This window comes from Ursus maritimus, unplaced genomic scaffold (assembly GCF_017311325.1).
Source record: "Ursus maritimus isolate PB19 unplaced genomic scaffold, ASM1731132v1 scaffold_23, whole genome shotgun sequence".
NCBI classification, from domain to species: Eukaryota; Metazoa; Chordata; class Mammalia; order Carnivora; family Ursidae; genus Ursus; species Ursus maritimus.
This window is the reverse complement of record NW_024424786.1, coordinates 19,577,327-19,589,388: the sequence shown is the minus strand read 5'-3', so window position 1 is coordinate 19,589,388 and position 12,062 is coordinate 19,577,327. Positions and strand designations below refer to the sequence as shown.

At 48.4% G+C, this 12,062-nt stretch overlaps 1 protein-coding gene across 1 annotated transcript in view; it reads right to left on the bottom strand.

Annotated features, from left to right (window-relative positions):
• KIAA1549L (KIAA1549 like) overlaps positions 1-5,650 on the bottom strand; it is a 121,096-nt gene extending 115,446 nt beyond the window's left edge. The window contains exons 1-2 of the mRNA XM_008686828.2: positions 3,047-5,650; positions 1,521-2,126 (exon numbers count right to left, since the gene is read on the bottom strand). Of these exons, the coding sequence (XP_008685050.2) occupies positions 1,521-2,126; positions 3,047-5,582 (3,142 nt within the window). The 5' untranslated portion in view covers positions 5,583-5,650. The remainder of the gene's footprint in view (positions 1-1,520; positions 2,127-3,046) is intronic.
• Between the last annotated feature and the right edge of the window lie 6,412 nt (positions 5,651-12,062).

The window sequence follows — 12,062 nt, the reverse complement described above, 5'->3', positions numbered from 1 at the left end:
GCCTCTGATGCTGTCGAAGGCCTTAGAAGGAACATCCAGCCCGGACTTGGGCAAGGGGGTAGGGTTCAGGGAAGGTTTCCTGAAACTTCTGCTGAGTCCTGAAGGATAACGGGGAATGAGGTAGGGAGAAGGACCGCCCCCACTTGCTCCCAGCAGAGAGAAGACCAAGTGCAAAGGCGCAGTGGTGAGAAGCGAAGCCTCTCGGTCTATATGTTTAGGCGTGGTCCTGTGGGCGACGGGAAGTGAAGGGTTTTAAGCAAAGGCATACATTTCACAGAGTTCCGTTGCCTACAGACTGGAGAACAGATTGGAGGGGGGGCTAGTCTAAGGCAGAGAGATAAATTTGGTTGTTGTTGCAGAAATTGAGGTGGGTGATGACAGGGTGAAACCAGGGACGTGGAAGTGGAAGTGGGGGTGGAGAGAAGGGGTACTCAAGGAGTTAGAACTGAAGGGCACCGGTAGTTGACCAGGTGTGGCTGGGGTGACGGGGGTGATACGGAAGCTGGAGGGAGAATGTTCCAGACTTCTGCATCTAGGTGGTTGGGGTGGCCTGCCTCTCAGAGGAGGGGGAGTGGAAAACCAGATGGTATAATTTCTTGAGAAATAGAAAGCGATACTGTACTTTCTGCTATGCCTAGTTTCACAATTTCCCATTTTAGAATAGGGTACGTCTCAAGATATAATTTCATTTAATCCTTTGTGGGGTGAAGAGGAAGGCGGGACTCGAGCATTCAGCATTGGCATGCTCTTTCAAATAATGTGTCTAATGCTTTTTATAGCACACACTACCACACTGTTAAAAGCACCCTGTGCCTTCCTGCCCTGCTTGGCTGCAGCTGGGAGGTGGGGGCCCAAGATAGCAGACACCACCCAACTTTCTCAAGGCCTCCTTTTCTACATCAAAAGAAATCCTGGGCACCCTCATCATGCAGCTGTACTTTTACTATCTGCCGACCAAGAAAATACGTAACAAAAGCCTTTCTGAATTCTGTAGTGCTTCCAAGATGGAATATTTTACTAACCATTCGTCATTCATGTGAGACATCACTGGTATGTTCTACAGGCAAGACTTGCTACGTGTTCGTTTGCTCAGACCCCCTGGCAGAAATGGTTTCCCGGGGCCTCTGATATCAGGACTGATCCTGGGACTAGACTCTGTGTCACATAAAGCTCCCCCTCTCCTCTGTCACTTAGGATAAGCATCAGGGGTTTTCAGCGTCAGCACTGTGACATTTGGGGCTGGATCATCCTTTGCTGTAGGACCGTCCTGGGCCCTGGGGGGTGTTTAGCTGTATCCTGGTCTCTGTCTCATTACATGCCAGTAGCACCCTCCCTACCCTCCAAGTCACAGATACCCCAAAACGTCTCCAGACATGGCCAAATGCCTTCTGGGGGAGAAGGAGCAAAATGGTCCCTGCTTGAGAACCACTCATCTCAAAGAAAACCAATAACTCTGCTACATCTCTGAGACCAGGACGTGCTCGCTGCTTTCAAGTCAGACCAGGACAGCGGACTCTCACCTGTCTTCACCAGGAGCTTACTGGACATCTGACATTCCAGGTTGGATGCCATTTTGCCGGTGGTGACCACGGCAGTCGACGCAGCGGGAAGAGCAGTGTCTGTATTTCCTGCCGGCACAGGTGGCAAGCGGGTGGCCCTCACTGGGGCGGTGATGGACGTCAAGGCTGCTGTGATCGTCAGTGGGCGTGTGGTGGACGCCCTGGGCATGTCTGGGTGGGTGGGGTTTGGGAGGCCCGTGTGCATGGCTTGTGGTTTCCTGGGGAGGTGTGTTGTGGACAGCAGGCCAGAGGCGGTGCCTGTGTTCCCTTGCATGGCTGTATGAGCACTCACAGTGTGTGCTGTTCTTGAAAACATGTAGGTTGGTGTGAATGAGAAGGCCGGATGCACTGCCCCCGCTGTCGTCTTTGGCGCTGCGTTGTTTGTGGCATTTTTAGCTAGAGCAGTGGTCCAGCTGCTCTTGACTAATCCTGAGGCCATGGCTGAAGGGCTGCTGCCCGTGCCCTTGGCGACCAGGGCTGCAGACAGCGCCAGTGGACTTGATTTCCCCAGGAACGACGTGGCTGCTGCTGCTGTTGGTTCCACCTTGGACGACACTGAGGGGTCCGCTGCAAAGAGAAAAAAAAGCAGTCTGTCATTGGTCCACAGGGCACGTGTCACTTGTTGTGGTGATGGACGGATGTAACTTATGGGTTTGCTGGCGTGAAAAGTCTCTGTGCTCTGGAATTTAGGCAAAACGGCTCTAGGTTCATTAAGTCAATTACGCATAGTGAGAATGCCACTTACAGAAACATATGCTTGGCAGTAAGGACATTTAAATTCTGAATACAAGATCTTCCTCACCTTACGATGGGGTTACGTCCTAATAAACCCGTCATAAGTTGAAAATATCATAAATCAAAAATGCACGTAATACGCCTAACCTACCGAAAGCAGAGCTCCGCCTAGCCCGCCTTAACCCTGCTCACAATACTCACCTTAGCCTGCAGTTGGGCAAAATCACCTAACACAAGCCTATTTTATAATAAAGTGTTGAATATCTCATGTCATATGTTGAATACTGAAAGTGAAAGAATAGTTGTGTGGGTACAGGATGGTTGTAATTGTACCCTTGCTGACCCTCGTGGTCGCCTGGCCGGCTGGAAGCTCTGACTCGCTGCCCTGCCCGGCATCACCAGAGAGGATCATACCAACTTATCTCTAGCCCGGGAGAAGAGCTCAATTCAAAATCTGAAGTATGAGTCCTACTGAATGCGTATTGCTTTTGCGCCGTTAAATGCTGGAAAATTGTAAGTCAAACCACTGTAAGTTGGAGACCGACTGTACTTTCAAACAACTCAAGTCAGCGGAGGACCAAGGACATGACTACTTGGGGCTGCTAGCTCGTTCATTGTCCTCAAAGTGTGCTTCTGCTGCTTCTAAGCAAAGCTGGGTATCTGTGTTGCACTTGACGATCCTTTGTCCACAGAAGCAGTCATACCTGTTTTGGGGGTACCGGGAAACAAACTACCTGCATGAGTGGCTGCACCCGACCATTTGTCGGGGCGCTGAGAAGCCAGCAGCACTTTGGACGGGGTCCTGAGTATGGCCCTGGGTGACAGAGGAGGAGATTCAGCCGTGGAGTGATATCTCAAGAGACTCTGGAATGGTGGAGAAGCACCTAGCACAGGAGATGGAGAGACGTCCCTGGAAATGGAGAGGCTCGTATCCATTCCATCTGCAAGCACTTGGTGCAAGCTGGCCGTGGAAGTCAGACTTGGAGAGGCTGACAGAAGGGCACGTGTTGGAGGCACAGGCAGCTGCAGATGGGGATGAGATGCAGCACGTTGGCTTGCGGTTGGGTTCTCTTCAACCCCAGCTGTTTGGAAGTCTCTGGAATAGTTACTGGTTATGGACACGACATCTGTATGGCTTCCAACCATGGTAACCTCTGACTGCTGAATGGGCTGGTTGGTGCTTGTACGAAGGACTGGAAGCTGAATGCTAAAGCCTTCTGTAGTCACAAAGAGCCCAGCAGTAGCTCTGAAATCCGAAGATTTTATTGTACTGGCAGCTGAAGTGGAACCACTGGGAGGAGGAGCTGAAGCTGAATGAGTTTCCCAACTGGTGGAGTTAATTGCGTGCCCATTTAAATCATAATTTGTTTGCTGCAGCAAGCCAGATATCATTGGCTCTATGGAGAGGGATCCAGTTTCCGTGGAAAGAGAACTCCAGAAAACATCTGCGGTTGCTGGCTTTTTCACATGTCTTGCTGTTGAGAAATCATAGACCTCAGCGGAGGAGGGAAATGCTGTCACCTGTTGGGAAGCTGGCGACTCAGAGTGGTCTACCACAGCTGCATGAGCCTCTGGTTTGATGTTGGACAAGCTGGGGGGTGGTGAAAGAGTCTGGGTGCTTCGTACGGAGGACAGGGAAGGGCGAGCTGATTCTAAAGGAAGGTTTGTTCTTAGTGTTGTAATGAAAAAAGAGGAAGTATGATCTGTGCTGGAATCAGAGGTGAATCCATTTACAGTGTGAAGACTTGGAGTCTCTTTACTTGGAAGGGTCTGGGGAGCAACTGTCAAATTTGCCTTTTCGTTTTTCTTTAAAACAGCTGTCACGCTATCTTCTTCCTGCAGGGGAAATGCCCAAGTCGTAGAAAGAAGATCGGGAGATTTGCTTGAGAGGGGGAGGTCTGTAGCTGCGGCAGGAGGGGATCCGTTGGTGCCCCCTTCTTGAGGACTTGACATTTGGGGCCCGGTGGATGGGGAGGCATGATTCTGTGCCAGCTGGGGAAAAGTGGGCACAGAGGGAAAGTCTGCTGCTGTGCTTTTCCATGCCCCGGAAAGGATGGTTTGCCCTCTGCTGGCAGTGGGGAGAGGCAGAGGAAAAGGTACCAACGAGGAAGCCGTGTGTTTTGCGGAAAGGACGGGCCCTCTGGAATTCTCTGGAGCCGCTGACGAATGCATTGGGTGAGCGAAGTCATTTGCAGTAGCAGCGGCTAGCTTTCTGCCGGTCATTTCCACTGCCACTGATTTTGCAGTCTGGAAAAACGAAGACACAACCTCCTGAGTCACTGTTGCCGCTGCTGCACTCCTCGAAGTGGGCAAAGACGACCCACTGTGCACTCCCTCAGCCACCCCAGCTTCGACTGGCTGGGTGGACGTAGGACTCGAAGCCACTTCCGACACTGACCATGAGGGAGGTCCATCTGGAAGCCGAGGAAGACTTCCACGCACTAGGGGAAGGGGAAGCAGATGGGTCAGTTCTGCCACGGAGCTCAAAAACTCAGGTGTGGGGGGGCCTGCAGGGTAGGGACCTGCTGTGGGGGGCAGCCTGGGCCCCTGCATTGTTGAGGATCCAGAAAAACCTAGATGAGGGATGCCTATCAAATCCTGGGCATTTTTGGATGGAGTGTGGTTCATGTCATCAGCAAATGGGTTTGGGGAATTAGCTATGCTCTGACTTGAAGAGGAGCCAGGTGGAGCTCTTTGGGGGAAGAAAGCCACTTGGGTGGGTTGTTCGACTGGTTTAGAAAAGATGATGGAATGAGGTGAGTCAGGAGCCAATGAAGAGGATGAAGGTGGAGGGAGAAACGGGAGCATGTCTGGTCTTGGGGAATGTTGTGTTGAAATGGAAGGAGTCCCTACCCATGCTGGCTGAGATGGGATCGTGGAGAATGAGGGAAGCATGCTGGTGTGAGGCAAACCTGACACGGAGGCTGCGTCTTTTCCCCCTTGAGGTCTCGGCTGGACCACAGACTCCGTAGAATCCTTGGAAGGCTCGAGGGAGGCGCTATGGCCGCTTCCTTGGTAAGGGGAGGAAGAGAAGTCCCTGTGAGCTCTAGCTCTGCGGTGTGCCTTGGGCGGAGATGTTCGGGGGAACTGCAGCGCGCTAGTGTTGTCAGGGGACGGTCCTAGCACATTCTGGATTCTGGCCACTGCCGAGGAAGACTGGACTTCTGAGAAAGGCCATGTTGGTGAAACCGGTAACACTTTCCCATGAGGAAATGACTCCGGGGTCGGGCTGACTGTTATCTGTAGACTGTCTATTCCTGTGAAACAAAATACCACATGGTCAGGCATCAGCTGATCATCAACGTCTGCTGTGGGAGGTCCTGGAGAGAAGGGGTGGGCAAGGCAGGCCCCGCTCCCATCTCACAGAGCTGCAGCCCCAGCACAGAAGACTCACTAAACGTATTCAGACAATGACGTAACTACACAGAAGCAAATGCTGCAGTTACCCTGTGGGGCAGGGATAGCGAGCAACGGTCTCTGACGAAGTGATATTTGAGCAAAGATAACAGAAGATATCTATGTAACTTAAATCTTTTTTTCTGTACCACCTACAAGGGTTGGACTGTGAAACTCACAACCTAGAAAATCGAAGATCAGCGTGACCACCTGCCATGGAATAAACCTCATGCAAGAACCCAAAATGCAAAATGAAAGGACTCTGAATCTGGATGGAAATGTGTTTTTAGGACCCTAAGTCTTCTCCAGGCAGATAACTGAGGTTGTCCATGCTTGGAAAGATGGCGCCAGTGACATCTTTTTCTCTGAAAGATACACTATTCACATGCAACCAAGGACTAGAGACGCCTCACAAGACCCAGGGTCACTATAAGCACCTGCAGAGAAATCAGACTATCGGCACCAACATTTCCTGTGTAAAGCTGCAGGCAGAAAGGCAAGGAGAGAAGGGCACAAAATGGTGAGCTCCACAGGAAAGGAGGCAAGAACATAACTGGGTAGAGAGCTGGAAATGTGCTCGGGAAGAGAAACAATCCTGCTTGACGATTGTCTGGGCCCCCTTTCCGTGGTTCTGCTGTGTTGATGGTGTTCATGACCCCAGAGGTGGTCAAGTGCCCTTTAGTCATATTTTAAATTAAAAATAAAAAAGAAAAGGTACTTCTAGAGCTTTCTCCATTATTACATAAAAACGTTAGAACTATCTGACAGAAACAAGCCAAGGGGAGTTGAAGTTAGGAAATCTGGTTTGAAGTGCAGTGGGGTGGGGAGGTGAAGATGGGTGAAGTACAGAAGCAAAATTGTGTTTTAGAACAAGAATTCTGGCTGTGGAGTGAAGAACAGAACAGACTGAAAAGGGGTGGGAGTGGATGACAGGAGAGACCAGAAGGAAACCACCCCCACCCCCGACAGCGGTCCAGACATGGGATGACTGGAAAGTTGTGAAAAGGAGTTGAGCCATGGTAGAGGACTGGAATAGATCATCCTTGATGATCCCTTTCAATTCCCAGATAATCTAGTCTGTTAAATATGTTTGTGTGTGTGTGTGTGTGTGTGTGTGTGTGTGTGTGTGTGTGTATATATATATATATATATATATATATATATATATATAAAAACACTTTTTTTTTTTAATGGCTGCAAATTCTCCTATCTGCCTCCCACTAAGAGGTGAGGTCTATGTCCCCTCACTCTGAAGCTAAGTGGGCTTGAAACCATTCAACCAATTACAGTATGGCGGAAGCAATGCCATGTGACTTCCAAGGCTACCATCACAAAAGGCCAGGCAACTTCCACTTCGCCTCTTGGAAGGCTTGCTCTCTCTATACTCCCTTACTCACCCTCCTGGAACCAGCCACCACTCTGTGAGCAGCCCAAGCCAAATGGAGAGGACCTGTATAAGTACTCCAGTCAAAAGTCCCAACTGAGCCAAGATTCCCAGTCATCCCCGCCCAGGTACCAGCCACGTGAATAAAGAAGCCTCCAGGTAATTCCAGTCCCTAACCATTCAATTTATGTCACCCTGGCTGTTCCAATCTTCCCTACTAAGTCCTCAAGAATCATGAAGCAGAGACAAGCCATCCTCACTCTGCTCAGTCTGGATTCCTGAAACCATGAACATTATAACATGGTTGTGATTTTACCACACTAAGCCAGGGGTGGTTTGCTATGCGGCAATAATAACTGAAACAATACAGGATTGTGTCCCTCACTTCTGGGAAACGAATCTCTATAGCTTTAATGAGAGTCTCAAAAGGATTCCGGAGCCAAAGCACAGCTAAGAACTCTTCATTTCAATGAAAACTACTTCTGCTGTATACACAAGATTTTAAAATTATGTCTATGCTAATAAATAAAATACATTTGTATTAATTAATGTATCATGGAAGGGATAGAAAGGGAAGAAAAAATTTTGAGGGGGAAATGAGAGGTAATTTATTAAGAAGGGAAAATTAAATTAGGAGAAGTAAGGCAAAACCAAATTACAGAGAGCTTAAAACACTCAAAAAAAGGCAGTGAAGTAGAAGTGTGATATAGGTTGGATATGAGAGTGCATTGGGCACACTCTACAGTATTCCCATGATCCCTCTCTCTTGGTGGTCATGCCTTTGTGTGACCCCTCTTCTTGAGTATGAGCAGGACCTGTGACTTCCTTCTAACCAACAGAATATGGTAAAGGTGATGGGATATCACACTTGTGTTTATAATATCTAAGACTCAGTCTTGCTATTAGACCTGCTGTCCTTGGTGGCCTGATGAATTAAGAGGCCATACTGGAAAAGCCCATGTGGCAAAGGGCTGTGGGTAGCTTCTAGAACTGCAGGCAGTCTCCAGGAACTATGAGCAGCCTCTCAGAGCTGAGGATGTTTTCCCATTGACAGCCAGCAAGAAGCTAGGGCCTTCAATACGGAAGCCACAAGGAAATGAATTCTGCCAGCCACCTCAGTGAACCTGGAAGTAGCTCCTTCCCCGGCCAGACCTCCAGATGGGAACACAGCCCAGCGGACAAGACAACTGCAGCCTTGTAAGACCTTGTGCGGAGGAGCCGAAGAAGCTGTGCCCATGGAAACTGGGAAATCGTAAGTGCGTGTTATTTTGAGCCAGAAGGTTGTGGTAATTTGTTTTCCAGCAATAGAAAACTAATAGAAAACTAATAGAAAACTTATGCTCCAGAGGTGGACCATAAGGAGCTGTGAGGTTAGATGGGGAACGGGAGCGTAGGAAAAAGAGGTGGAGCATGAGGTCCCACAATGGAAGACTAGCATAAAGGATGGTGAGAAGTTGCCATCAAGACAGTAAAAAAGAAGCCCAAGTTAATACATTTATTTGGAACATCACAGAAAAGCTGCGAAACAACAATCCTCACATAGCACCTGGGGCTCAGAGGAAGTTACCCGAAGAGAACACTGGGCTTTGCAAGAGTAGAAACAAAGCCACAGCAGCAAATGGCAGCAGACATGCCGGAATGTTGCTATGAAACAGGTTGTACTCTTCTGTTTAAATCCCATTTTTCAAAGAAAAAAAGAAGCCACACCATTCTAATCAAATTACTGAATTCTTTTTCTCTCAATGAAATCTGACTCTCCAATCCACCCACCCCCCCTTCCAGTCCAAAACCCCTAACTTTCTTCTACTTAGAATGACATGAACTATTCTTTGTGGATAAATATGGTAACAGTCTTTAAAAAATGCAATGATATATCCCACATACTAGAGGGAGAGATGGCAGACAATGATGATTTCCTGCATAAGCCCCTGACCGGCTATCCTTTCTGAACATTAAAAATATAACTCATTCTAAAAACAAAAAAACAAAAAAACCCCACAAAAACAAAAAATAAATATCATTCATTCTAGGAACAAGCTAACAATGACCTGTGTTTGGACAGTGTGTCCCACCAAGGGTCATCTAAAGAATTTTAAAAGGAAGTACCTTAAATGGTAAGAGATTCAAGGAAGTTCTAGATAAAGAAAGATGGGGAGCAGAGATGGATTTATGTTGGAAATAACTTGCTTATCAAGTTTGCATAGTCCCACCAGGGCTAAACTTATCCTTGAACTGAAATTCATTAACTAATGAAATATAAAACGGGTTAGGAAGTGCTTGGCCAGGTTTGGAAACAGAATGTCAGAAACAGTGAGAACTGCTTCCCTAGTCTCCCCAGACCTCGGGCCCCCGCTGGTAACAGCCAGTTGCGTAACGATGGGTTGTTCGGGCCTCTGTCTTCCCGAAGCCCTTAGCCCTGCTAGTGCATCGTTCCCAATACTTGCCCATAACACCAGACCTGGGCCCCAGGGCTGCTCAGTGTTCCCGCTGCATAGCCTACAAATCTCGCAAAAGCCCACACGTGCATCAGGCTCTTCTGCTTTTTCTCTGTCTCGAACCTCTCTCTTCAGTCCCTAGGACTGCATCAGTCCCCTGTTCATGGCTGTCTTGATCCCAGACCCCAGCAGAGACCCTCCTTTCCAAAGTCATCAGAGTCTCCTACTTAAGAAATATTCTCCGCTCAAGATCAAAGGGTCTCCCAGTGCTGCCCTGGATGGCTTCTTGGTTTCCTCAAACTACTCCTAGAACGCGGCCGTAGTCATGGCCCTTTCCCACTCAGCGCTTCCTTCCTTCACCTGCTGGAGACACTGAAGAGAAGGAGGCCTTCCCACAGCCAGCCTGGGACCCATTTCCCACCATGGTCTGAAGCCATCCACTTTGTCCTGTTCACTGCCCACCAGCAGGTTTTCTTAGTTGCAACACTTAAAGAAAAGCAAACCCGATCAACAGCAGCTCTTGAACACAAGAAACTAAGACCATCAGTTAATAAACACATATCCCAAACCCCTCTTCCTTGTTTGTCAGAGAAAAATATCTGCAGCTTTCTATCAGGCCTTAGAGTCAGACTGCCTGGATTCAAATCCCACTCCTCCATTTGCTAGCTGTGTGACCCTGGACAAGTTACTTAACCTCTCTGTGCCTCTCTCTCATTTGTAAAATGGGGACTATTCCAGTCCCTACCTCATGGTACCTACATTACCATGAAATTGTTTTAAGTATTAAAATGAGGTGATACAGGGGCGCCACCTGATCTCAGGGTCATGAGATCGAGCCCTGCATCGGTCTCCATGCTCAGAGAGAAGTCTGCTAAAGTTTCTCTCTCCCTCCCTCTTCCTCAGCCCCTCCCTGTGCGCTCTCTCTCTCTCTCAAACAAATAAATAAGTCTTTAAAATGAGATGATGAGTGCTCCCAAAACCCTAGCTACTATTGATATTGTTGTTGTTATCATTATTTGTTTAGCCCAGAGTAGGCATGGACAGGCTTCCTCAGAGGCCCCGGATGCTAGTCAAAACTCAGAAATGCCTTGTGGATCAGGCACTGTCACGGTCCCACACATATGTGGATCCCCCTATGGTCTGCGGAATCTTTTCATACCCTCAGCCCACCTCGTTCCTCCCAGTGCCTGTGAGGTAGAGGATAAAGGTTATTACCCCCATTTTACAGGTGAGCAAACCATGCCCCAGGGAGGTTAAATGCTGGCTTGGCCAGAGTCACACTGACAGCTACTCTACAGCCAAGTATGACTCGACCCCTCTGACTTCAGACCCAAGGCTCTCTGCTCCGTGTGGGAAGGAGTAGGTCTTCCTCCAACGCCAGGTCAGAGTGGCCTCCGTCCTCCCAGAGGGACCCCGACAGACTGGAGGCCACAAGGTAGCTGACCCTGTCCCCTGAGTGTGAGGGTGAGTCTCGACGAACATTACTGAGCGTAGCTTTAAATCACCGAGACCCCGACTCCCAGAAGGTCAAGGGAGATGAATCAGGCAGCATTGCTGTGCTGAAACACCCACCCCCAGACCTGCAGTTCTGAAGCCTGGCGCCTGGGACATTCTTCCTGACATGGTTTCTCTTGGGGCTTTTTCAATGTGCCAGTTAAACACAATCAGATTGCCACTCCTTGAAGTGATGCCAGCAAATAGAAGGCTGTGTTTACTGCTTCAACAGAAGCTTTTTAACTATCAAAGCTCTTTCAGACCGATTTTCTTTAAAAAAAAAAAAAAAGTTTATTGCTTTCAAATCCTTTGTGAACAGGTTTAAAAATAAAATTGATTCCCCCCATTATGGCAGTAATACATTTTCTCTTTCATTTTTTAAAGCTTCACTTTATGTGATCATTACAGAAACTTTAGAAACGATGGAAAAGTTGAAGGAAAAGAGTCCCACGCATCCCTCTGCCCCCTCCACAGGCATGCCCCACCACATTGAGAAAATTCGCACTGTGGGGAACTGTACTTCTAGATTTCAGCCTTGGAAGAGCTTTGGTTTACGTGCTTTTCAGACCTGTGATCACACTGCACATTCATCTTTGCACCTGCTTTTGGTTTTTTGCCATTATTTTAAAGCATTTTTTCATATTGGATTAGGCTGCATATTGTTCCCACCAAGACATGGTATTATAGTTTGTTTAACCTCCCCGCCCCGACTATTAAGACACAGGTTATATATACGTTTTCAGTGTTATAAATAATAGCCTCATCTCCTTCCAATTCTGGCATCATAACCGCTGCGTGGTAGGTGGGACAGACGTAATGACCTCCTCTTATGGACAAGGTCACCACACACATCTAACTCTAACACCATCTGCATCAGAAGTAAATCAATGGGGGGGCGCCTGGATGGCACAGTGGTTAAGCGTCTGCCTTCGGCTCAGGGCGTGATCCTGGTGTTATGGGATCGAGCCCCACATCAGGCTCCTCCGCTATGAGCCTGCTTCTTCCTCTCCCACTCCCCCTGCTTGTGTTCCCTCTCTCGCTGGCTGTCTCTGTCTCTGT